At 46.9% G+C, this 24619-nt stretch overlaps 1 protein-coding gene across 2 annotated transcripts in view; it reads right to left on the reverse strand.

The window, feature by feature from the left end:
- LOC115163291 (stAR-related lipid transfer protein 13) overlaps positions 1-24619 on the reverse strand; it is a 107719-nt gene that overhangs the window by 36441 nt on the left and 46659 nt on the right. Inside the window, exon 1 of one of the 2 annotated variants that reach the window (XM_029715049.1) lies at positions 13746-14114. The exons of the other annotated variant lie outside the window; for it this stretch is intronic. Coding sequence (XP_029570909.1) covers positions 13746-13962 — 217 coding nt within the window. The 5' untranslated portion in view covers positions 13963-14114. Of the gene's footprint in view, positions 1-13745; positions 14115-24619 lie in introns of those variants that run through there. 2 annotated transcript variants of the gene reach the window in all.

Consider the following 24619-nt stretch of genomic DNA (forward strand, 5'->3'; position numbering starts at 1 on the left):
GGACTTTAAATGGCCCCACAAACCGCGGACCCAGCTTCCGGCAGGGCAGGCGGAGGGGCAGGTTCCGGGTCGAGAGCCAGACTCTCTCCCCTGGGGTGAACACGGGGGCCTCGCTGCGGTGCCGGTCAGCGCTCGCTTTCTGTCGCTCCCTGGCTCGTCCCAGGGATTCCTGCACAGCGTTCCAGGTCTCCCTTGAGCGCTGCACCCATTCCTCCACCGCAGGGGCCTCCGTCTGGCTCTGATGCCATGGCCCCAGGACCGGCTGATAACCCAACACACATTTGAATGGTGACATGTTGGTGGAGGAGTGGCGCAAAGAGTTCTGAGCCATTTCGGCCCATGGCACGAACCTTGCCCACTCCCCTGGCCGGTCCTGGCAATAGGACCGCAGGAACCTGCCCACTTCCTGGTTTACCCTTTCCACCTGCCCATTACTTTCGGGGTGAAACCCCGAGGTCAGACTGACCGAAACCCCCAGCCGCTCCATAAACGCCCGCCACACTCGGGACGTGAACTGGGGGCCTCGATCTGAGACGATATCCTCGGGCACCCCGTAGTGCCGGAAGACGTGGGTGAATAAGGCTTCCGCGGTCTGCAGGGCCGTAGGAAGACCGGGTAACGGAATCAGACGGCAGGACTTAGAAAACCGGTCCACAACGACCAGGATCGTAGTGTTGCCCTGAGACGGCGGGAGATCGGTCAAGAAATCCACCGCCAGGTGGGACCATGGTCGTTGTGGAACCGGGAGGGGTTGTAATTTCCCTCTAGGCAGGTGCCTGGGAGCCTTACTCTGAGCGCACACCGAACAGGAGGAGACATAGTGCCTCACGTCCTTCACCAAGGTGGGCCACCAGTATCTCCCACTAAGACCACGCACCGTCCGCTCAACCCCTGGGTGACCCGCGGAGGGAAGCGTGTGAGCCCACCGAATCAGCCGATCGCGAACACCGAGCGGAACGTACTTACGACCCACTGGACACTGCGGAGGAGTAGGCTCCGTCCGTAACGCCCGCTCGATGTCCGCGTCCACCTCCCAGACCACCGGTGCCACCAGGCAGGAGGCTGGAAGGATAGGCGTGGGCTCGGTGGACCGTTCCTCGGCGTCATGGAGACGAGACAGTGCGTCGGCCTTAGTGTTCCGGGAACCTGGGATATACGAGATGTTAAACCGAAATCTCGTAAAGAACATCGCCCACCTGGCTTGACGCGGGTTCAGTCTCCTCGCCGCCCGGATGTACTCCAGATTGCGGTGGTCAGTCCAGATGAGAAAAGGGTGGCGCGCCCCCTCAAGCCAATGTCTCCACACCTTCAGGGCTCTGACCACAGCCAACAGCTCCCTGTCCCCCACATCATAGTTACGCTCCGCCGGACTCAACTTCCTAGAGAAGAAGGCGCAGGGGCAGAGCTTGGGGGGGGCGCCCGAGCGCTGGGACAGCACGGCTCCTACCCCAGCCTCGGACGCGTCCACCTCCACTATGAAGGGCAAAGAGGGGTCCGGGTGCGCCAGCACCGGGGCGTCGGTGAACAAAACCTTCAGACGACTAAAGGCCCTGTCCGCCTCCGCGGACCACTGCAACCGCACCGGGCCCCCCTTCAACAGTGAAGTAATGGGAGCCGCCACCTGCCCAAAGCCCCGGATAAACCTCCGGTAGTAATTGGCAAATCCCAAAAACCGCTGCACCTCCTTCACCGTGGTGGGAGTCGGCCAATTACGCACGGCTGAGACGCGGTCACATTCCATCACTACCCCTGATGAGGAAATGCGATACCCCAAGAAAGAGACGGCTGGTTTGGAAAACTCACATTTCTCAGCCTTGACGTATAGGTCATGCTCCACCAGTCGCCCAAGCACTTTACGCACCAGAGACACATGCTCGGCGCGTGTAGCGGAGTAGACCAGAATGTCATCGATGTACACCACCACACCCTGACCGAGCAGGTCCCGGAGAATCTCGTCCACAAAAGATTGAAAGACTGCGGGAGCATTCTTTAACCCATACGGCATGACGAGGTACTCATAATGGCCAGATGTGGTACTAAATGCAGTTTTCCACTCGTCCCCTCCTCGGATACGCACCAGATTATATGCGCTCCTGAGATCCAATTTCGTGAAGAAGCGCGCCCCGTGAAATGACTCCATCGCCGAGGCGATGAGAGGTAGTGGGTAACTGAAACCCACTGTGATGGCATTTAGACCTCTATAGTCAATGCACGGGCGCAAACCTCCCTCCTTCTTCTTCACGAAAAAAAGAACTCGAGGAGACGGGTGAGTGAGATGGCCGAATGTATCCCTGCCTCAAGGATTCAGTGACGTATGTCTCCATAGCCGCTGTCTCCTCCTGAGACAGGGGATAAACGTGACTACGGGGGAGGGCAGCGCCCACCTGGAGGTTTATCGCACAGTCTCCTCGTCGATGAGGTGGTAATTGGGTCGCCTTCGTTTTACTGAAGGCGATAGCCAAATCGGCATATTCTGAGGGAATGTGCACGGTGGAGACTTGGTCTGGACTCTCCACCGTAGTCGCACCGATGGAAACTCCTATGCACCTGCCCGAGCACTCATTTGACCACCCCTTAAGAGCCCTCTGTCCCCACGAAATCTTAGGGTTGTGAGTGGCTAGCCAGGGAATCCCTAGAACCACTGGAAACGCTGGGGAATCGATGAGGAAAAGACTAATCTGCTCCTCATGACCCCCCCGCATTACCATGACCAGAGGTACACTGACCAGCCCCGACCCTAGTGGTCGACTGTCTAGGGCGTGTATGGGGAAGGGTTGGTCCAACTGGACCAAGGGAATCCCTAACCTAGCCACGACCCCACGGTCCATAAAACTCCCTGCTGCGCCTGAATCGACTAGCGCCTTAAACCGGGAGTGAGGGGAGAAACAAGGGAAAGACACTGACACATACATGTGACGTACAGGGGGCTCTGGGTGAGGCTGGTGCTGACTCACCTGAGGTGTCAAAGGAGCGCTCTGGCTGCCGTCTGGACTCCTAGGGGAGTCTCCCCAGCACCGGTCCACAGTGTGCCCTCTGCGACCACATGAGGTGCAGGAGCGACCCCCCCCTCCAGTCTTCCTGGCTGCTGCCCCCCCTATCTCCATAGGCGTGGGAGCAGGAGGGCTGGAGGGTGGAATGAGCAGGGCCCGGGTCGGACGTCCGCGGGCGGCCAGCAGATTGTCCAGTCGGATGGACAGATCCACCAGTTGGTCCAGTGTGTGAGTCGTGTCCCGACAGGCTAATTCCCGGCGGACGTCCTCCCTCAAACTACAACGGTAGTGGTCTATAAGGGCCCTCTCATTCCACCCTGCTCCCGCGGCCAGGGTCCGGAACTCGAGAGCGAAATCCTGCGCGCTCCTCGTCTCCTGCCTCAGGTGAAACAGCCGCTCACCCGCCGCTCTCCCCTCCGGGGGATGATCGAATACTGCCCGAAAGCGGCGGGTGAACTCTGGGTAGTTGTCCCTGGCTGAGTCCGGACTGTCCCACACGGCGTTTGCCCATTCCAGGGCCTTACCCGTGAGACAGGAGACGAGGACGCTGACGCTCTCCTCCCCCGAGGGAGGGGGACGAACGGTCGCCAGGTATAACTCCAACTGGAGTAAGAAGCCCTTACACCCAGCGGCCGTTCCATCGTACTCCCTGGGGGGGGCGAGCTTCACCCCACTGGTACTGGGAGCTGTGGGTGCTGGGGGGGGGGCGCAGGCTGTTGGACTGCCGCGTTCGAGGGGCCGAGAGCGCGTCGGTCCCAGCTCTCCAGGCGCGCCAACACCTGATCCATGGCGTTACCCAGCCGGTGGAGCAGGGTAGAGTGTTGATCCACGGTTTCCTCCATGGACATGGCTGGCGCTGAAGCTCCTGCTGACTCCATTACGTTTTGGGTACGTGATTTCTGTCACGCTTGTGTGTAGTGGGTGAGGAATCAAATGCAGGAAGCTGCGATGCAGGGTAGTGGCTTTAATAAGCACAACGGAAAAAATACAAGCCTTCCCAAACACAGCGATCAAAGCGCACAACAAAACAAGGTGCCCCAAACACGGGGGACAAAACACTGTTGGTGCAAACACACGCACTACTGAAAATGACAAAATCAGAGTGTCACCAAGCAAGCAAACAGAGAAACACAAACACGTACAAAAAACCATACATCCTACGCTAACCTAAATAACCCCCCCACTAATGACTAACCCAAAACAGGTGCGTGCCTACCTAGACCTAACCAAACGAAAGTGAAACAAAACAAGGATCGATGGCAGCTAGTAGTTCGGCGACGACGACCGCCGAGCCCCGCCCGGCCGAGGAGGGGCGCCACCATCCGTCACAGTCGTGACATGTAATACCTGTGTGAGGCCAGAGAGATATAGAGTAGAGAGGTGTAATACCTGTGTGAGGCCAGAGAGATATAGAGTAGAGAGGTGTAATACCTGTGTGAGGCCAGAGAGATATAGAGTAGAGAGGTGTAATACCTGTGTGAGGCCAGATAGATATAGAGTAGAGAGGTGTAATACCTGTGGCCAGAGGTACTGTATAGGGCAGGCTGTAGAGAGAGAGAGTGTAGAGAGGTACCTGTTGGCATTGGTGGGTCTCTGGGTCCAGATACAGGGAGAGGAAACAGACTCCAGGCAGAGAGAGAGAGATGGTCCCCACACCACACCACCGCAAGCCTGGCTGTCCTCCTGCTACTGCTGCCACCACTACAACAGCCTTACTGACTGTCTCTCTCTCTCTCTGTTCTCCCTCTCTCTTCCCTCCTACCTTCCATCCTCAGTCCTGTCTGCTCTGGGATTTATCAGATGTCACTATCCCCCTATCCCTCTCCTCCCCTCCTCCCCCTCCCTCTCCAGTGCAGTCTGTAACACAGCTGGGTTCTATGTAGTTAGTAACCTTGTCCTCCTGCTAATGGACATGCATGTGCTCCACTTTGACAGCAGCCCTCTGTAAATCAGTCCCCTATTATAAGCAGTGAGTGTGTGTGTGTGTGTGTGTGTGTGTGTGTGTGTGTGTGTGTGTGTGTGTGTGTGTGTGTGTGTGTGTGTGTGTGTGTGTGTGTGTATGTGTGTGTGTGTGTGTGTCTGTGTGTCTGTGTGTCTGTGTGTGTCTCTGTGTGTGTGTGTGTCTGTGTGTGTGTGTGCGCGTGTGTGTGTGCGTGCGTACACAAGGTAATATAATGTTTGTTTCTGGCAATGCTGTTTCCTTGTCATAATGTAAGCCTGTATACTATAATTGTCCTGTCTTTGATAGCATAGCAAACACTGTCATTTGGTTTTCCATGAGCTGTGTAATACAACTGGAGAAAGATCATCATGAATTACTGACAGACAAACAGACTCTGTTAACTCTGTCCCAGAACCACAGCTATCACACGGACAGGGCTAGGGGATCACACACACACACACACACACACACACACACACACACACACACACACACACACACACACACACACACACACACACACACACACACACACACACACACACACTCTCCATGTGGTAGTGCAGTTACACATCACTACCAGAGGAGGGCAGCAGAACGGATGAACCCAGTGACCTGAGGAAACCGAGTGAAACAGTGACGACAGGCTACTGAATCACCAGGAGGCACAACCAATAACCTCTCATCTCTAACATCTTATTCCACCCTGTTTCTGTTCCAACACATACGCACGCACACACACACACACATACAGGCACACACACAAATACAAACACACACTCCAGCTCAGGTTAATGTAAAGATCAACAGAGCCCTGGACTTCACTTTCAACAGACACAATCACAGTCCTCAGTTAATCAATAATCTTAATAAAGTCCTATTTCAGTAACTGTTACTGAGATATAATGTGTTAATTGTATACATTGTTATTGACTTGATTTGTGCCACATTGTATTGTGGAATTATTTTAGCATTTCCCCTCAGGAATGTGATTGACCTTTGAGTTGAGCTGAGCAGTGAGAGTTTTCCAGCCTGGTTCTGTTAATATATGACTTGTGTGTATCGTTACACTGGAAATCAGGTATGTAGTCAATCATTAGCCTGCTTTATGACTGGTCTGGTCTGCACATGACAGCTGTCAGGTTAAACACACAGGCTGTAGGAGAGGCATGACTGCTGCTAACTGGGACCAGGGTTATCATTTGGGCCGTAGCCTGTGCGTCACATCCCTTTCCCTATAGATATAGATAAGAAGTCATTGTCTGCCACCATCAGGGTCGTGTTGAGTAGGGCACAACGTAGGTTCTGTCACAGGCTTTCACGTCACCGTGGAAACCTGGGCTCCCAAGGCTAGGCACATCAGCATCAGAGGCAGCACCATGCTCCACTATAGTCATGAGATCTGACTGTGACATCTGCATACCAGTGATATGGTCATACAGATTTACAGTCTGTGTCGTCACTAAGCAGTATGGAACATGATCTTCCCTGTGACACAAAGACACTTAAATAGGTCCTCGGGGAATTTCCCATTAAACAGAACACATCTATTCTGTAGTATGAATACATACTACAGAATGGAGTATGTATACATGGAGTATTAGACCATGTGTACATGCACATGATAGAGCATTTCATCATGAGTCTGGACCTCTGGGTAAACGGGGAGTTGAAATAGGCTCCTTCCTGTTAAGGTATCATTAATATGATCAACATGGCTATATTTTACTGAGGCTCATCGGGGTGTCTAGCAGGCCTGTAGCCTGGTTCTATGATGCATAATAACCCAAGTCATATAGCTGCTGTACACAACCACCAAGTCACGTAATGTACACAACAACCTTGCACCTTCAGTCCACACTGCTAGTTATCATAGTCCTCCTGAGGAGACAGACAGATAGATTCACTCCAGGATATTACTATACAGCTGCCAGGCTGTAACTCCTACCAGTAGGTGAGGTGCCAACAGTGTTCTGAGCCCTGAGACAGAGGGAGAGAGCTAATGGTCTTCACAGAGAGAGAATGGAGCCCCTGGCTGCAACAAGAGATTCACAGGGGGGTCAGAGGGCTGTTCTGAAGGGTCACTAGAGGGTCAGGCTTGGGGGTCAGCTAGTAGGTCAGACTGAACAGGAAGACCTGTACCAAACATAGACCCCTCAGTGAAGACATGAAGAAAACAAACGGTGTCAGCGAGCCAGCCTTTCGTCATGGTTTAGTGTTCTACCACAGTAAAGCACCATTTCAGCCAGTCTTTAAAGCCCAGGCAGCCATCTACAGTATATCACCACTACAGATACAGGTGCAGGTATAGATATAGACATAGGTAGAGATTTAAAGAGATAGAAATATGCAGACAGTTTCTCAGGAATTTAGTCTTGATTAACATACCAGGTCCAAAGCACCAATGTCCACTACTCCAGACATTATCAACGCTAGTGATCTAACCATGACTGTTGCATTAGCTCTGACTTACAGTTGACCAATCTTCTGGCTTCCTCTCTGCTCTGTGGAGACAGAGTATTTTGCAATGGGTTTGCCAGTAGAACAACCTCCAAGCAACTTGTAGTTAGTATGAAAATAACTTTGGGTGTTAGACTGAGGAATTTAGCAAGGAATTCAAGTAAGCAAATCAAGAATCGAGCAGGAAATTTCCGTCCATGGTGGCATGAAAAGGTCATTGACTGTGGACAGAGGGGGTAGTGTGTACCGGCAGAGGGGGAAAAAGGGGCGGACAAGCACGTGTGTGAGTGTGAGTCTGTGTGTGAGTACAGGGGAATTGGACACAGAGGGCCTATATAGTTACATTTGGGTGTGAAGTGTTGGGTTTTTCCACTACCTTAGTAGCAGAAGCAGCAAATACAGGGAGAGATGCAGTCAGTCTGCTGTACAGATCTAGAGAGACATAGAGTTGGGCTGCAGTAATATTGACAGGAAAGAGACACATTCCTCTAGAATAGAACCCAGGCCTCTTCCCTCATACACATAGGCTGAGTTCCAAATCCTTCATCCTCATATCCTGCTGGAAAGTACCTGGCCTCATCCTCATACCCTGCTGCTGTGGGGCTGGCTTCATCTTCCTACCCTGCTGCAGAGAGGCTGGCTTCATTCTCATACCCTGCTGCAGAGATGCCAGCTTCATCCTCATTCCCTGCTGCAGTGAGGCTTTTCTCATCCTCATACCCTGCTGCAGAGAGGCTGGCCTCATCCTCATACCCTGCTGCAGAATCAAAGGCTAATTCCTTCACTCTGTGGGGCAGGAAAAACCTGATAGATATTGGACCACAGTCACTGCTCTATAGCACTAGCGGTTCTGGGGGGGGGGGGCAGTGCCCCTGTGACAGCAAGTCTGGACCTCCTAAATGTGGAGTTTGAAATAATTTTTACTTAACAAATTTTTGCTATTGTTATTTTTTTACATCCATTATTAGACAGTGGCAACGATGATGATTATGAACATGGTATTTTGCCTGCTAATGCCTGCAATGCAGTGAAGAAAACGATATGACAACAATAACGCCTAATGTAACTGGCCCCTCTAACAGTACAACTGGCCCCAGCTTCGCCCCCCCAGTTGAAATGGTCTAGAACCGCCACTGCTCTATAGGCCTACTCTACAAAACCTTTAGATAATGCATAATGGGTTTGGGAATGTTGTACACTGTAGCAACTCACTTGTATGGTATGGCTACAGCAGTTGAATAGGACCCACACACACTCCCACACATCCGTAGCTGGAGTGTCACTGCAATGCCATCAGATGGGAAGCATGACTAAGATCGCTGGACAAGCTTCCCTGGAATTTGGGGTGAAACTATAGAAACTCCCAGTAGCTCCCAATCACTCCCTCCCACAGTCTGTTATACTACCCGCCACTATGGCCTGGTAACCCCCAGACCTGGTTTCAAATAGTATTTGCAATGTTTCCAATACTTTGAGCGTTTGTTCTAGCCTGCATGATAGAAGAGGTTTGCAGGTTTTTTGCACTATTGGTCCATTAAGCCAGGTAAGCTCAATCAAGCACAGATAAAGTATTTAAAATGATTTCAAATAGTATTTGAACCCAGATGTGGTAGCACAGTCCCTCCCTCTCCTAGCCTGCTATGTCAATGGAGCTGGTCTGCTGGAGGCAGGCCACAACAGGGCATGGAGAAGGTCAGTTCACTGGACAGACTCTAACACCACTGTCTGTGACAAAAAGTTCAGTGCATTCATAGTACCCACACTTTATGGGCCAGTTTAGTGGACATCCTGGAATAAATAGCATGCTCAATGAAGAATGTCCATTGAAACAGCGTTTTAGTCCATGTCCAGGAAACCAGCCCTATATGTTGGTAATGTGTGTTATGTAAAGCCTGTGACATCTCGATGGATCAATAAAGTTCATATAAATTCCATTCTGGGGACAAAGTCAGACCTTCATAATGTACCGTGGGGCCCGGAATTATTGGATCCCTTGATAAAGATGGGCAAAAAAAATGTATTTTTTATTATACAAATAATGCGGGAGACATATGTATTATTGTCACATACACTGGATAGGTGCAGTGAATGTGTTGTTTTACAGGGTCAGCCAAAGTCGTACGGCGCCTTGCTCAAGGGCACATGGATAGATTTTTCACCTTGTCGGCTCAGGTATTCGACCTCTCAATTACTGGACCAACGTTCTAACCGCTAGGCTACCTGCCGCCCACACTGCCTGGAGTTTGATAAACGGCATTGGCACTTGGATCGGAACCGGTGCTATGGTCAGATGACATGAAAATAGAGCTCTTTGGCCACACCAGTGGTGGGTTTGGCGTTGCAAAACAGAATCATATGCAGAAAAGTACCTCATACCTACAGTAAAATAGGGTGGTGGATTTTTGATGTTATGGGGCTATTTTGCTTCCACTGGTCTTGGGGCCCTTGTCAAGGTCAACAGCACCATGAACTTTACCAAGTGGATCTTCCAGCATGTCAATAACCCCAAGCTCTAATCAAAATCCACAAAGAAATGGTTAATTGACCACAAAATGTACATTTTGCTCTGGCCATCTCAGTCCCCAGACTTAAACCCCATTGAAAACCTGTGGTTTGAATTGAAGAGGGCAGTCCATAAGCGCAGTCAAAGGATATAAAGGATCTGGAGCGATTCTGTATGGAGGAATGATCTAAGATCCCTCCCAATGTGTTCTCCAGTCTCATAAAACATTAGAGAAAAAGGCTCAGCGTTGCTGGAGTATTGACAACAGGGGTGCAGATAATTTTGACCCATATCTTGAGATTTTTTTGTTTTACTTTCTCTGAGCAATTGTACAGTACAAAATAATATAATTTTCCATCTTTTTTTTCCATACAATATCAGTATTTGTTTTATTCATTTTATACATGCCTTATAAGCGAATAATAATGTGTGAGGTTTACAAAGGACAAAGCAAATATTACGTTTCTAGGGTTGACAATCTCTATTCTTAACCCTAAGCCTAAGAATATGATTCCACAAAGTAAATGCCTTCTCCTATGTGTTAAGATACAATAGGTGTTTATAGCAGGGGAAAAGGGTTATCTTCTCAACAGAGAAAGCCTTTAAGATAATTTCCATGGCTGTGACAGCCATGAGTCATATAAGGATTAGACTTATGTTGACAAAAAGAAAAGTTAGATCCAATACGACAACATACCATATTTTCTGCTATCATCATTTCTGACCTAAATAGCTGACACATACCAGACAGCTTTGATCTGAGCAGTCAGACCCAGACACATGATTCTACAGGCCTCTTCCTCCTCTACCCAAGGTCATCACGATAACTCCACATGAAACAGAGCCGAAACATACCTCCACAGAACCACACAGTCTAGTTGCATCAATCAGTCAAACAACAATAACTCCAGTGTCTCGCCTCTCTATCTGTCGATCTGTCTGTCTGTCCACAGAAACAGCTAAACATGAATCCACTGACTCCTCTGAGATGTTGGAGGCCAGCTATCTATCTCGCTCTGAGAATACAGACAGTGTATATTATGACTCCTGCCAGGGACAGTGACTAAATGAGGACTAAACTCTTCCTGAGGCTTTACTGCTGACTGATGGAGAGTTCTCTGCTCTACTCTGAGGTGAAATGTGGCCAAGCTTCGATCCAGTTTCTGGGCCCACAGCCTGCCTCTCACACCTGCAGAGGGAGGAGGAGGGGAGACCCACCTACATCACCTCTGTTGTAATGCATACCCCCTCTCCCAAACATGCTCCACCCTCAGGTAAGCCATCCACAGCACTCCGGGTAAAAGACAAAAGACACAGGGAGGAACAGGGAAGGACTGCAGCTCCTCTCCTCTCAGGTCAAACTCTCTCTGTGGACACATGTTGGACATAATAGAACCCTAATGACAGACCTGAAGACAGGGAACACAGACACAGACACAGACACACAGACACAGACACACACAGACACACAGGCACACATAGTTGACTAATCCTGTGAGCAGATAACAGCAGCAGAGTAACGAAGGCTGAAGGTCAAGTCAGTCATTGTTTGACCATAAACTCATTCATATTGCTTACTGTGCTGGCTATTGCCAGGGACATTATCTTCTAGTCACATAGATCTTATTGCTTAATCAGTTCGTTAGTTCCTCTATTGTATTGCTACAGTGCCTTCAGAAAGTATTTATAAGCCTTGACTTATTCCACATTTTGTTATAGCCTGAATTCAAAATGGATTAAAGTTTTTAATTTCTCACTCATTTACACACAATACCTCCATAATGAAAAAGTGAAAACATGTTTTTCAAAATGTTTGCAAATGTATTGAAAATGAACTACAGAAATATCTAATTTACATAAGTATTCACACCCCTGAGTCAATACATGTTAGAATCACCTTTGGCAGCGAGAATCAATCAATCAATCAAATGTATTTATAAAGCCCTTCTTACATCAGCTGATGTCACAAAGTGCTGTAGAGAAACCCAGCCTAAAACCCCAAACAGAAATCAATGCAGGTGTAGAAGCACGAACAGCTATGAGTCTTTCTGGGTATGTCGCTAAGAACTTGGATTGTACAATATTTGTACATTATTCTTTAAAGAATTCTTCAAGCTCTGTCAAGTTGGTTGTTGATCATTGCTAGAAAGTCATTTTCAAGTCTTGCCATATATTTTCAAGCCGATTGAAGTCAAAACTGTGACTAGGCCACTGAGGAACATTCAATGTCGTCTTGGTAGGCAACTCCAGCGCTATATTTGGACTTGTGATTTAGGTTATTGTCCTGCTGAAAGATGAATTTCTCTCCCAGTGTCTTGTGGAAAACAAACTGAACCAGGTTTTCCTCTAGGATTTTGCCTTTGCTTAGCTCTATTCCATTGATTTTTATCCTAAACAACTCCCTAGTCCTTGCCGATGACAAGCATACCCATAATAGGATGCACCCACCACCATGCTTGAAAATATGAAGAGTGGTACTCAGTGATGTGTTTTGTTGGATTTGCCACAAACATAACGATGTTGTTGATCCAGTCCCCATTGGCCTTATGGTGAAATCCCTGAGTGGTTTCCTTCCTCTCTGGCAACTGAGTTAGGAAGGACGCTTGTATCTTTGAAGTTAATGGATACAACATCCAAAGTGTAACTAATAACTTCACCATGCTCAAAGGGATATTCAATGTCTGCTTTTTTTTTACCATCTACCATAGGTGCCCTTCTTTGCGAGGAATTGGAAAACCTCCCTGGTCTTTGTGGTTGAATCTGTGTTTGAAATTCACTGCTTGACTGAGGGACTTTACAGATAATTGTATATGTGAGGTACAGAGATGAGGTAGTCATTCAGAAATCATGTTAAACACTATTAATGCACACAGAGTGAGTCCATGCAACTTATTATGTGACTTGTTAAGCAAATGTTTACTCCTGAACTTATTTAGTCTTGCCATAACAATGGGGTTGAATATTTATTGACTCAATACATTTCAGCTTTAAATGTTTAATTAATTTGTAAACATTTCTAAAAACATAATTCTACTTTGACATTATCAGGTATTGTGTGTAGGCCAGTGACACAAAATCTATAATTAATGAATTTTAAATTCAGGCTGTTAAACAACAAAATGTGGAACAAGTCAAGTGGTGTGAATACTTTCTGAAGGTGGGGCTGATAAGGAACAGCGTATCATGCTCCCAACACACTGCGCTTACTGTGCTGTTGCCTTAACTTGCGTATCTTATTTAGGATCAATACAACAACACAGCTACCACACCAAATGACACATTGTCTTACATACCTAAGGAATAGAGCACATTATCAACCCTCTGGAATGTAGGAACACTGTGGTGTGCTTTTCTAGAACAACAATGTTAGTCACCCTTTACACAGCTTGCTAAATGTGTTATTAAGTTAAGCAACACTAGAGTTACTTCCTGACTGACAGAGTCCAGCACCTTGCCATGTCCTTACACACTGACAGACTGCCAGACACTAGCTAGCGCTCATGTCCTCACACACTAGCAGAGCAGGGCTGCTGCTAGATCAAGCTATAGGCTGATTAGATAACCACGACAGACTATGGCTCTCTGTCGCTGAACTTCACAGAGGAACTAGGAACTATCTGATTGTCCTTCACAATGTCAGTCTTCACCAGCCTTCATATGGTCAACATCCACCATCATAATACTATGAGTGTCCAGAAGTGCTCATACTTAGAGGTTCCACCACCACTCCTACTACAGTATCTACTCAACTAGCTCTAGTCCTGGGCGTGACGTGTGTCTTGCTGAAGCTTAAGGCTGTCAGCAAGCAGTACATAACACCCTGAACCAGAGCTATCACTCCTCCTCCTACCTCCAGCTATCCTCCGGAGTAGCTGTTGCCGGGCAATGATGCGTCCCAGGCGGTATCCGGAGCGACGGCGGTGGTGGTCCATCCTTAGGTAGATATCCTGGCTCTCTTGGGTCATACTGCCCAGACAGTCCTGGCTGTCCTGACTCATACTGCTGCCCAGACACTCACTGCCCGGCCCCTGGGGCTCAGAGTCTCTGTAAGACAGATCCCTGTACATGACTACTACTACAGCACTGGCACTGCTAGACTGACAGACACACACACTAGACTGGCCCCTGACCGATAAACACACTCCCTCAGACAGGATCCAGCAGCAGAAGGCTTCACATCCAGGCGCTAGCAGCCCAGTGTGATCTGAAAGGTCTGGGGCTCGGAAGGAGAGCTGAGAGGCTAGAGGGGAGGGAGGAGGAGTGCCAGCACAACACTACACCTCTCCAGGTCAGGTGACCAGACAGCAGCCAGTGGCAGATCAGTACTTGGAGTACTGCCCACCTTGCTGAGCTCTATCCAGTGTCTGTCTGTGTGAGAGAGGGAGAGGAACCGACTGAAAGCCTGAACGCTGGTCTGGAGGGAAATATAAATACCAGAAGAAAGCCTGTGAACTGAGTAAGCACAGAGAGGAGGGAGGCAGGAGGACAAGACAGGGAGGAGGAAATGGGAGGGCTTAGAATAACAGTATTGTTAGGACCCGCCCTGCCCAAAACAATCCTACGCTTTGGAGTGTGGACCTGCACACAGGTGCCAAGTTTAGTCAGGATAAGGGAGTCTCTTTGCCATGTTGAAGAGACAGAGGAAAAAGAATGAAAAGAGTGAAGAGAAGGAGAGAGGTGAACGAGAGGGAGAATGCTAATATCTCCTCCCCACCCCCACCATTCCACAACAACCCCCTCCCCACCCCCAGGCCCCTGCCCACGCCCATACTCCAACACCACTCCCCGCCCGTCTCCATTCACAGTGGGGGTCAACAGGACAGGAAGCCTGTGGCACCTTGTGAAGAAGAAACTATTGAGCCTAAACACCTGGACTATAATGAATCTCAACTCTACACAACTGGTTAATACAGACCCTAATAAGCTTTCTGGTTCATTAAAACAGCCCCACTACAATAGCCCGAGTGTCAGACTGTTTCTGCTCTCTTGCCAACTCCTTATGGAACTGTCATACCAAAATGTTTGGCTTGACAATGACAATCGAGTAGGTAAGAGCACTAAACAGATCTTGGACCAGGCTACCACCGCAACACTTGAGAATGAGATATGATGATAAGATACAGTTGTCAACAGTGAAGTTGACAACAGTGAACTAAATAGTAATAAAAGTAGATCTTGAGACTTGATAACCTTCCAGTAGTGTTTTTGCGTTTGGAACAGGATGGAACAACAGAAGTCATCATTCACACTTAAAATAGAGTCCACACCCTAACAGAGCAGACCCACTCAGTCCCCGTCACCACTCTGGTGGTGTCCACCCTCTCAACACACAGCCTGCCTGTGTCCTGCAGCACAGGGCTCCACATGGGACTGGAACAGGACAGGGGCAGGAGTGGGACTGGGGCTGCTAGTAAGCACACCACCAAGCTAAACAGCCTCCCAAATGGAACGCTATTCCCTTTAGTGCTCTGGTCAAAAGTAGTGCACTATATGGGGAATAGGGTGGTGCCATTTTGGATGCAGCCAAACAGTCAAACAGCCCCTGTCCCTCTGGCTGGAAAGACCCTCCCTGGGCAACAAAGACCACCATTCACCCCTAGCTCACTTCAGAGCCCCCCAACCCTCTGCATGCGTTCATGCACTACCTCTGGCTTTGACTGGCTACACCAGGAGCTGTTACACTGTGGTACTGTGGATAAGCTGTTTGTTGAGGTATTGGGTGGTGCTGTGACATTGTGCAAATTATTTTGTGTGTTGACTCTACTGTTAATCACAGACGCACCCACACCCACACCCCACACACACACACACACACACACACACACACACACACACACACACACAGACCCCCCCCCCCCCCACACACACACACACACACACACACACACACACACACACACACACACACACACAAAGGGTGTTCGTTCCTGGAAGTGAGGGGGTGGAGGTCCCTGTCTCTAGTGTGTTGGGTGGCTGCACTGTTCTGAGCGTTCCTGTAGTCTGAGCTATGTGGTGCTAGGTACTCTGTGTTGCTAGGTGCTCTGTGGTGCTAGGTGCTCTGTGGTGCTAGGTGCTAGGTGCTCTGTGTTGCTAGGTACTCTGTGGTGCTAGGTGCTCTGTGGTGCTAGGTGCTCTGTGGTGCTAGGTTGGAGGTAGAATTACTAGGTGGCTGGAACCAGGACTGATCAGAGAATAGAGTCAAATGGGTAAATGTTTAGGCTCTGGTCTGGTTTGATGTGGCGAGTGACTCAGAGATAGACGCTGGTAGCCCTGCATGGCTCTGGCTTTGGTCTGGCTCCTGTCCTGTGGTAGCCTCAGAATGACGGATGAATTCCACCCCATGATCTAAATAATGAACCCTTTAGACTGGGTCTGATGCTGGGCTGCAGTAGGAATGTCCTCTTTGATTCTAAGAACTGAGGAGATTTCAGAGAGAGAAACCCTAGGACAGATATGAACGTAGCAGGTGCTTTCACTTTGAGGACACAGCAACTGCAGTCTTGGCTGGGAGTCTCTTATTCATGCCAAGCACATGTTCAGAGCAGGTGCTAACTGAAGAGAGCCTATATCCCTCATTATAAAGTGGGTGGTTCGAGCCCTGAAAGCTGATTGGCTGACAGCCATGGTATATCAGACCGAATACCACGGGTATGACAAAACAGCTCTAATTACGTTGGTGACCACCTCGGGGGGTTGTGATATATGGCCAATATACCACGGCTAAGGGCTGTGTCCAGGCACTCCGCGTTGCATCGTGCATAAGAACAGCCCTTAGCCGTGGTATATTGGCCATATACCACACCTCCTCAGGCCTTATTGCTTAAACGACCCTCAGTGTCAGCCAGGTCTTCTCATGGAGCTGGATTACAGGACATGTAACTATTGTTTATGTAATAGATGTTAGAATTACTCCTCAGTAAAAACACAACCAACAGGCATCTCTATGACCAGACCATTGCCAAAGAGGTGCTGGTACTCAGTGGTCTCATAGAAATGTAATAGATGTGTTAGAATTAGGACTCATTATGACAGTTAAAAGCAGTCAGCCAGGTCTGATCAACGCATGCACACACACAGGCCAGACACTCAGCTGTATCCAGCCCAGCCCAGCCCATAAATGGCCCCTCATTGTTTAGAGTGCTTCTAAACAGACAGCAGGCCAAGGCTAGTAGGAGGTCCAATTGCTGGGCTGCTAGATGCATGGCACCATGGCATATCACCAGGATACAAATATGGAATAGAATGTTGGATTAATGTGTCAACCTTTCAAACAACGCAGCAACAACGCAGCAACAATGAAGCAACAATGCAGCCACAGGGCTCTAAAGGCAGTTGAATCAGAGAGGGGTCTCAGTACTGCACAGTTGAGATGGACTGACAGGGTTTAAACAACATTAAATACACAGAAACAGAGATAGACATGCTTGTGAAGGATGATCACACATAGTACCTACAGTATAGTGTAGCAATAGAATATGCTTCCAGCAGAGGTTTCCCGGACACAGATTAAGCCTAGTCCTGGACTAAAAACCAAACTCAATGGAAAATCTCCATTGAAAGTGCTATATAGTCTAGGACTGTGTCCGGGAAACCGGCCCATAGTGATGCAATAAAAAGACAGAACTGACACCAATCTGATTCAATTACCATCTCCAGGGACAGTTGAGATCAACTTCCATCACATAACATTATAACATAATTATAACAGTGAAATACAGATGGAGAATGGAATCCCTCTCAGATATTTCATAACCTACTAGACTACTGGACTGTCCTACTGTATGGATAATTTGACAGGCACCACCTAGTGGTGTACTCGGCTCTCTACACACACAGACCATGCTTCAGCAGCTCCTTAGAAAATACAATATCATTCTCCCAGCAAGCAGCTCCAGCTGTATTTTAAATATCTGACAGAAAGGAACCTGAAGGAAATAACTATCAGTGGATGTCCCAAATGGCATCCTATTCCCTGTATAGTGCTCTACTTTTTACCAGAGCCGTATAGGCCCTTGTCAAAAGTTGTGCACTATATAGGGAATGATATTTGGGATGAATAATCTTCACATTTGAATTACGAGGCAAACTAATCGAGGAAACATCCTATGACCATTAAGTACAGCCTTCAGCAGCAGTGACAGTCAGGAGTCTGATCTCGAACTCACAGTTTCAAACCTCTCCTACACGCTTAGCTCCAATTCACATTGGAATAATAATGGTCTTGCTTTGCTGCTACACGTGAGAACATTATTCACATATTTTGTGATATTGTTTTAATTTCATCCAAATGAATCATTATAACCAACCAGCAGTGAACAAGAAGTCAAACTGTATTACAAATTGTTTTGGGAAATTCAAATGATTATTGTAAATTAGAAGATCCTTAAACAAACGAATAAATAAGAGGGAGGTAAATCCCATGTGAAACTAAGGTAAGTGACCTGGTGAACAAGTGTTAATGGATATGATTATTGTAGAATACTAATTATGAGGACAACTGTGCAGAATGTATTCTGTACATATAGCCTGCGTTTACACAGGCAGCCCAATTCTGATATTGTTTTCACTAATTGGTCTATTGACCAATCAGATCAGCTCTGAAAAAGATCTGACGTGAAAAGTCAAAAGACCAATTCGTGAAAAAAAGATCAGAATTGTGCTGCCTGTCAAACAACAAATGAGCGGTATGATGAATAGTTTAAAGCACCAATCAGCAGTAGAAACAATAACAACGCGTTGTCCCCGTCCCTGATTAGTTAAAAAGCTGAGGGATGAGGGTGGATAAATGACCACATAGACAGAGCTATGGATACAAGGACTGACCATCCATGATGTCACAATTATAGTTGTTGTTGTTTTGAGGCTATATCGTTTTTATTGACATTAACTTTGTTAACAGACGTTGCGGTAAAACAAGCCTATATTTTGGGTTCTGATGCGGTGTGAGAGTTGAACTAAGCTCATATGAGGCATTTATAAGATATATTCTTCAAGAATCAATGAAAATAACAACTGTTGATTTCCCCTTTACATTCACTTGATTCATTGTGATTAGAACATTAACCACAATGGCCAGTTTTGTAATTTAGTGGGCTTATTAAGCTACTTGTTTAATAAAACCATGTTAGAAACAGTTCTGTGCTAAAATCTGTAAAATATATTTTTTAAATATAACAAAATTAAGAATGGGTATTTTCTTACAACAAATAAAATAAATATTGTGTGTATTCAATACTACACCGATACATTTTGGAGACTGACCTGCGAGTCTTCGCTCCCTGACATTTTTCCATAGTAGATCCCAGGCTTTCGACGTGGAATCGCGCAGCGTCTCACTGAAACACCGCCGCAGCTTCAGTTTCATCGACTTGCTCTTAGTTGTCATAGTAAATCCGTGAGTCCACCATAATAAATCAAATCCCGGTCCTCATGAACCAATTATTGATTCATTCACCTGGATTTACCACCTGCGCTCGCGGCGATGCTTCCTCGCCTGATTAGTACTGAGTTACTGCCACAGAGAGTAACCATGAATTAACCAGCCATACAGTTAACCAACGAACAGATACATGTTCCGTATTAAGGATCCATCTTTGCCAAGTCATTCAGTTAAACGATATTTAACTCACTCCCTAGAAAAGGATCGACCGGACAAAGCTAGGACCAGATGTGTGGCTGTTTGAAGTTTCCACCACGGTGACGGTCAGTCTATATGCATAGATAGACTACACTAGCTGCTCTCTCTCCCTACCTCTATCTTTCACCCCTCTACTTCCCTCCCTCCCTTCTTCCCTCTCACTCACCAGGCTACTCTCGCTTTCACTACACTTAACAGAGCTTTCACTCTTGTGACTAATAGGTAATGACCATGGAATGTTACAGCAAAATTGGAATTAGGGCTACATCAAAATGGATTCATAAAGATGTTGGGTTTTATGTAAAAATACAATTTAAAGAAGTGAGTTAAAATGAAGTGTCTTTTTGTTTCTGATACACTAACCTATCAGAGGTCAAACCCCCCTGAAGGAGAGGAAAGGTTAACCTTATTGACTTTGCTGTGTCAATACCATACCAGACATCATAGTGACTTTGCTGTGTCAATACCACACCAGACATCATAGTGACTTTGCTGTGTCAATACCACACCAGACATTATAGTGACTTTGCTGTGTCAATATCACACCAGACATTATAGTGACTTTGCTGTGTCAATATCACACCAGACATTATAGTGACTTTGCTGTGTCAATATCACACCAGACATCATAGTGACTTTGCTGTGTCAATACCACACCAGACATTATAGTGACTTTGCTGTGTCAATATCACACCAGACATTATAGTGACTTTGCTGTGTCAATATCACACCAGACATTATAGTGACTTTGCTGTGTCAATATCATATTAAGTTCAACTCCAGATATTATTGTGACAGAGGACAGGGAGCAACAACCGGTTCAGTATGTAGTAGAGTACTCCATGTGTCTTCAATGGCTTTCATATACAAAAACATAAACCATGAGTAAAAGTACAGTGTAAAAGTAATAACTGTGTTATTCCCTGTTCAGCCTATGTCTGACCTATCATATAATGTCAACCTAGCTAAACCTCAGCAGGCAGTGATACAGTAATACAATTCTCTCAGATCTATAATACACAACGACCAGCTGAAAACTGACAGACAGCTTCTATAATGGATAGTCCGGACTCCTGACCTGGCCCCTGGCCTCTGGCATGGAAAACATGTTTACATTGTGAAAGAATGTGAAATAGATCATGAACAAAACTTAAATAAACAATACAAAATTAACAGTAAACATTACACTCACAAAAGTTCCAAAAGAATAAAGACATTTCAAATGTCATATTATGTCCATATACAGTGTTTTAATGATTTTTTTTCCCGAATTCTTTTAAATATGTGTCTCTAATATGGTCATACATTTGGCAGGAGGTCAGGAAGTGCAGCTCAATTTACACCTCATTTTGTGGACAGTGTGCACATAGCCTGTCTTCTCTTGAGAGCCAGGTCTGCCTTCGGCGGCCTTTCTCAATAGCAAGGCTATGCTCACTGAGTCTGTACATAATTAAAATATTTCCTTAATTTTGGGTCAGTAACAGTGGTCAGGTATTCTGCCACTGTGTACTCTCTGTTTAGGGCCAAATAGCATTCTAGTTTGCTCAGTTTTTTTGTAAATTCTTTCCAATGTGTCAAGTAATTCTCTTTTTGTTTTCTCACGATTTGGTTGGGTCTAATTGTGTTGCTGTCCTGGGGCTCTGTGGGGCCTGTTTGTGTATGTGAACAGAGCCCCAGGACCAGCTTGCTTAGGGGGTTCTTCTCCAGGTTCATTTCTCTGTAGGTGATGGCTTTGTTATGGAAGGTTTGGGAATCACTTCCTTTTAGGTGGTTGTAGAATTTAACGTCTCTTTTCTGGATTTTGATCATTAGCGGGTATGGGCCTAATTCTGCTCTGCATGCATTATTTGGTGTGTTACGTTGTACACAGAGGATATTTTTGCAGAATTCTGCATGCAGAGTCTCAATTTGGTGTTTGTCCCATTTTGTGAATTCTTGGTTGGTGAGCGGACCCCAGACCTCACAACCAAAAAGGGCAATGGGTTCTATAACTGAGTCAAGTATCTTTAGCCAGATCCTAATTGGTATGTCAAATTTTATGTTCCTTTTGATGGCATAGAAGCCTTTCTTGCCTTGTCTCTCAGATCGTTCACAGCTTTGTGGAAGTTACCTGTGGCGCTGATGTTTAGGCCGAGGTATGTATAGTTTTTTGTGTGCTCTAGGGGCAGCGGTGTCTAGATGGAATTTGTATTCGTGGTCCTGGCAACTAGATCTTTTTTTGAACACAAATATTTTTGTCTTACTGAGATTTACTGTCAGGGCCCAGGTCTGACAGAATCTGTGCAGAAGATCTAGGTGCTGCTTTAGGCCCTCCTTGGTTGAGGCACCAGATCATCAGCAAACAGTAGACATATGACTTCAGATTCCAGTAGGGTGAGGACGGGTGCTGCAGACTGTTCTAGTGCCCTCGCCAATTCGTTGATATATATGTTGAAGAGGGTGGGGCTTAAGCTGCATCCCTGTCTCACCCCCCGGCCTTGTGGAAAGAAATGTGTGCATGGATTGTGTGTACATGGATTTTATAATGTCGTATATTTTTCCCCCAACACCATTTTCCATCAATTTCTATAGCAGGCCTTCTCAGTACATTGTTTTCTCGTACATTGAAATTTTCGAGTCTGCTGTTAATGATAATGCAGAGGATTTTCCCAAGGTTGCTGTTCACGCAAATCCCATGGTAGTTTTTGGGCTCAACTTTGTCTCCACTCTCTCTTTCTCCCTCTCTCCGCGTCCAGCTGGGATAACATTATTTAATTTACACCAGGACATTCACTGCTCATTGCTCTGCCCTGGTATAGGGTTCAGGCTGATTGACACTGTAGGGTCAGCTCCAGGCTATATCATACTGGAGAACAACACACTGCAGGATCAGCACCAGGATATATCTTACTGGAGAACAACACACTGCAGGGTCAGTACCAGGCTATGTCTTACTGGAGAACAACACACTGCAGGGTCAGTACCAGGCTATGTCTTACTGGAGAACAGCACACTGCAGGGTCAGCACCAGGCTATATCTTACTGGAGAACAGCACACTGCAGGGTCAGCACCAGGCTTACTTACTGTGCAATGCATGGAACTCCTCAGCAGTGACCTGCTTGTTACAATTTTCAGCTCTACTTGTTCAGGCCCCATTATGCAGAATGCCGCCTGCAGGAACACACACACACACACACATGCACACACTGAATTGACCCCAACCTTGGTTTGAAACCCTCTACCACCCAGAACAAAGGTTGTTGTTATCTCTGTAGAATATTATGGGTAGACTGAGACAGAGAGCGATAGTAGGGGTGGGGGGAGTGAGGGAAGCAGGGAGGGAGGAAGATGCAGAGAGGAAATATCAATCATCAGGAACAGGGCTTCCCCCTCTCCCCTCATCTCCTCTCTGGTTCTCTGAATGTTTGTTTTGGACAGGCCATTTCACAAACCACTCACTTCTCATCTCGTTGAGAAACTGGCAACTTCTCAGAGAGCTAGTTTACTTCTTTGCTCTCTCTCTCTTTCTCCATCTCTCTCTCTCTCTCTCTCTCTCTCTCTCTCACATGTTTGCATCGTTTGCATCGTGTGTGTGCGTGCGTGCGTGCATGCGTGCGTGCGTGTTCGTGAATGTTGTCCGATCGGCACGGTGGGAAAATCCCAGATGTGGGGAAGCTGATTTTGCTCTGTGATTGGATGATGAGGTCCCATGCCACGCCCCCTCAATAGTCGGGGAGATTACACTCGCAACCGAATGGAAACAAGACGCACCAGGGAACTCCCCCCTCACCCCACTCTTACAGGTCCGTCTCAGTCATGCACTACACATTTCCTGAACAAGATGCTATTTTTCCAGAGGAGCAACTTGTAGTCTGTATGTAGGTTTAGATGAAGAATTAGGGGTTAGAGAGTAGGAGCAGTGTTCTCCAGAGAGAGCCTACACACACACAAACACACACACAGACTCACACAAACCATTGGTTTTGGTATTTTATTAGGATCCCCATTAGCTGTTGTAAAAGCAGCAGCTACTCTTCCTGGGGTCCACATGAAACATGAACAGCATGACAGAACCATCTAAAGTCAACCTGCTGCTAAAGTATGTAACTTTTAGTCGTACTAGACTGTAATAGACTGTTAGTTTCAGGATTGTAATAGTGACTTTGAGTGACCACTCAAAGGCCTACAAAGTGGCCTGAAGAGAGAAAGTGTAACTGGCAAGCCAAGCTAACATGACTATTGTTTCTTCACTGTTAAACAAGAGGAGAATTACATGGCATGTAATGTTGTCAAGCCTGGATCTGTTAAGGCTCTGTTAGCCACTATAATCCATGGGAACCCATTTACTGTCTGTACCACCTGGCTTCTATTAGCACTGAACCCCCCCACCCCCCTATCCCAACGCACGCACACAGACGCACATTTGCAGCATACACACACACCTATGCACGCACACACGGACACTCACACAGACAAAGAGAAAGAGACGGAAGAGGAAAGGGGGTGGATTGATAATGTTTTGTGAAGGATAGATTACATACAGTACCAGCCAAAACTTTGGACACACCTACTCATTCAAGGGTATTTCTTTATTTTTACTATTTTCTACATTGTAGAATAATAGTGAAGACATCAAAACTATGAAAAAACATATATGGAATCATGTAGTAACCAATTCAACATATATTTTATATTTCAGATTCTTCAAAGTAGCCACCCTTTTCCTTGATGACAGCTTTGCACACTCTTGGAATTCTCTCAACCAGCGTCACCTGGAAGGCTTTTCCAACAGTCTTGAAGGAGTTCCCACATATGCTGAGCACTTGTTGGCTGCTTTTCCTTCACTCTGCGGTCCAACTCATTCCAACTCAAACCATCTCAATTGGGTTGAGGTCGGGAGATTGTGGAGGCCAGGTCATTTGATGCAGCACTCCATCACACTCCTTCTTGGTCAAATAGCCCTTACACAGCCTGGATGTGTGTTTTATGTTGAAAAACAAATGATAGTCCCACTAATTGCAAACCAGATGGAATGGTGTATCGCTGCAGAATGCTGTGGTAGCCATGCTGATTAAGTGTGCCTTGAATTCTAAATAAATCACAGACA

The sequence above is a fragment of the Salmo trutta genome, chromosome 26, assembly GCF_901001165.1.
Source record: "Salmo trutta chromosome 26, fSalTru1.1, whole genome shotgun sequence".
Lineage (NCBI taxonomy): Eukaryota > Metazoa > Chordata > Actinopteri > Salmoniformes > Salmonidae > Salmo > Salmo trutta.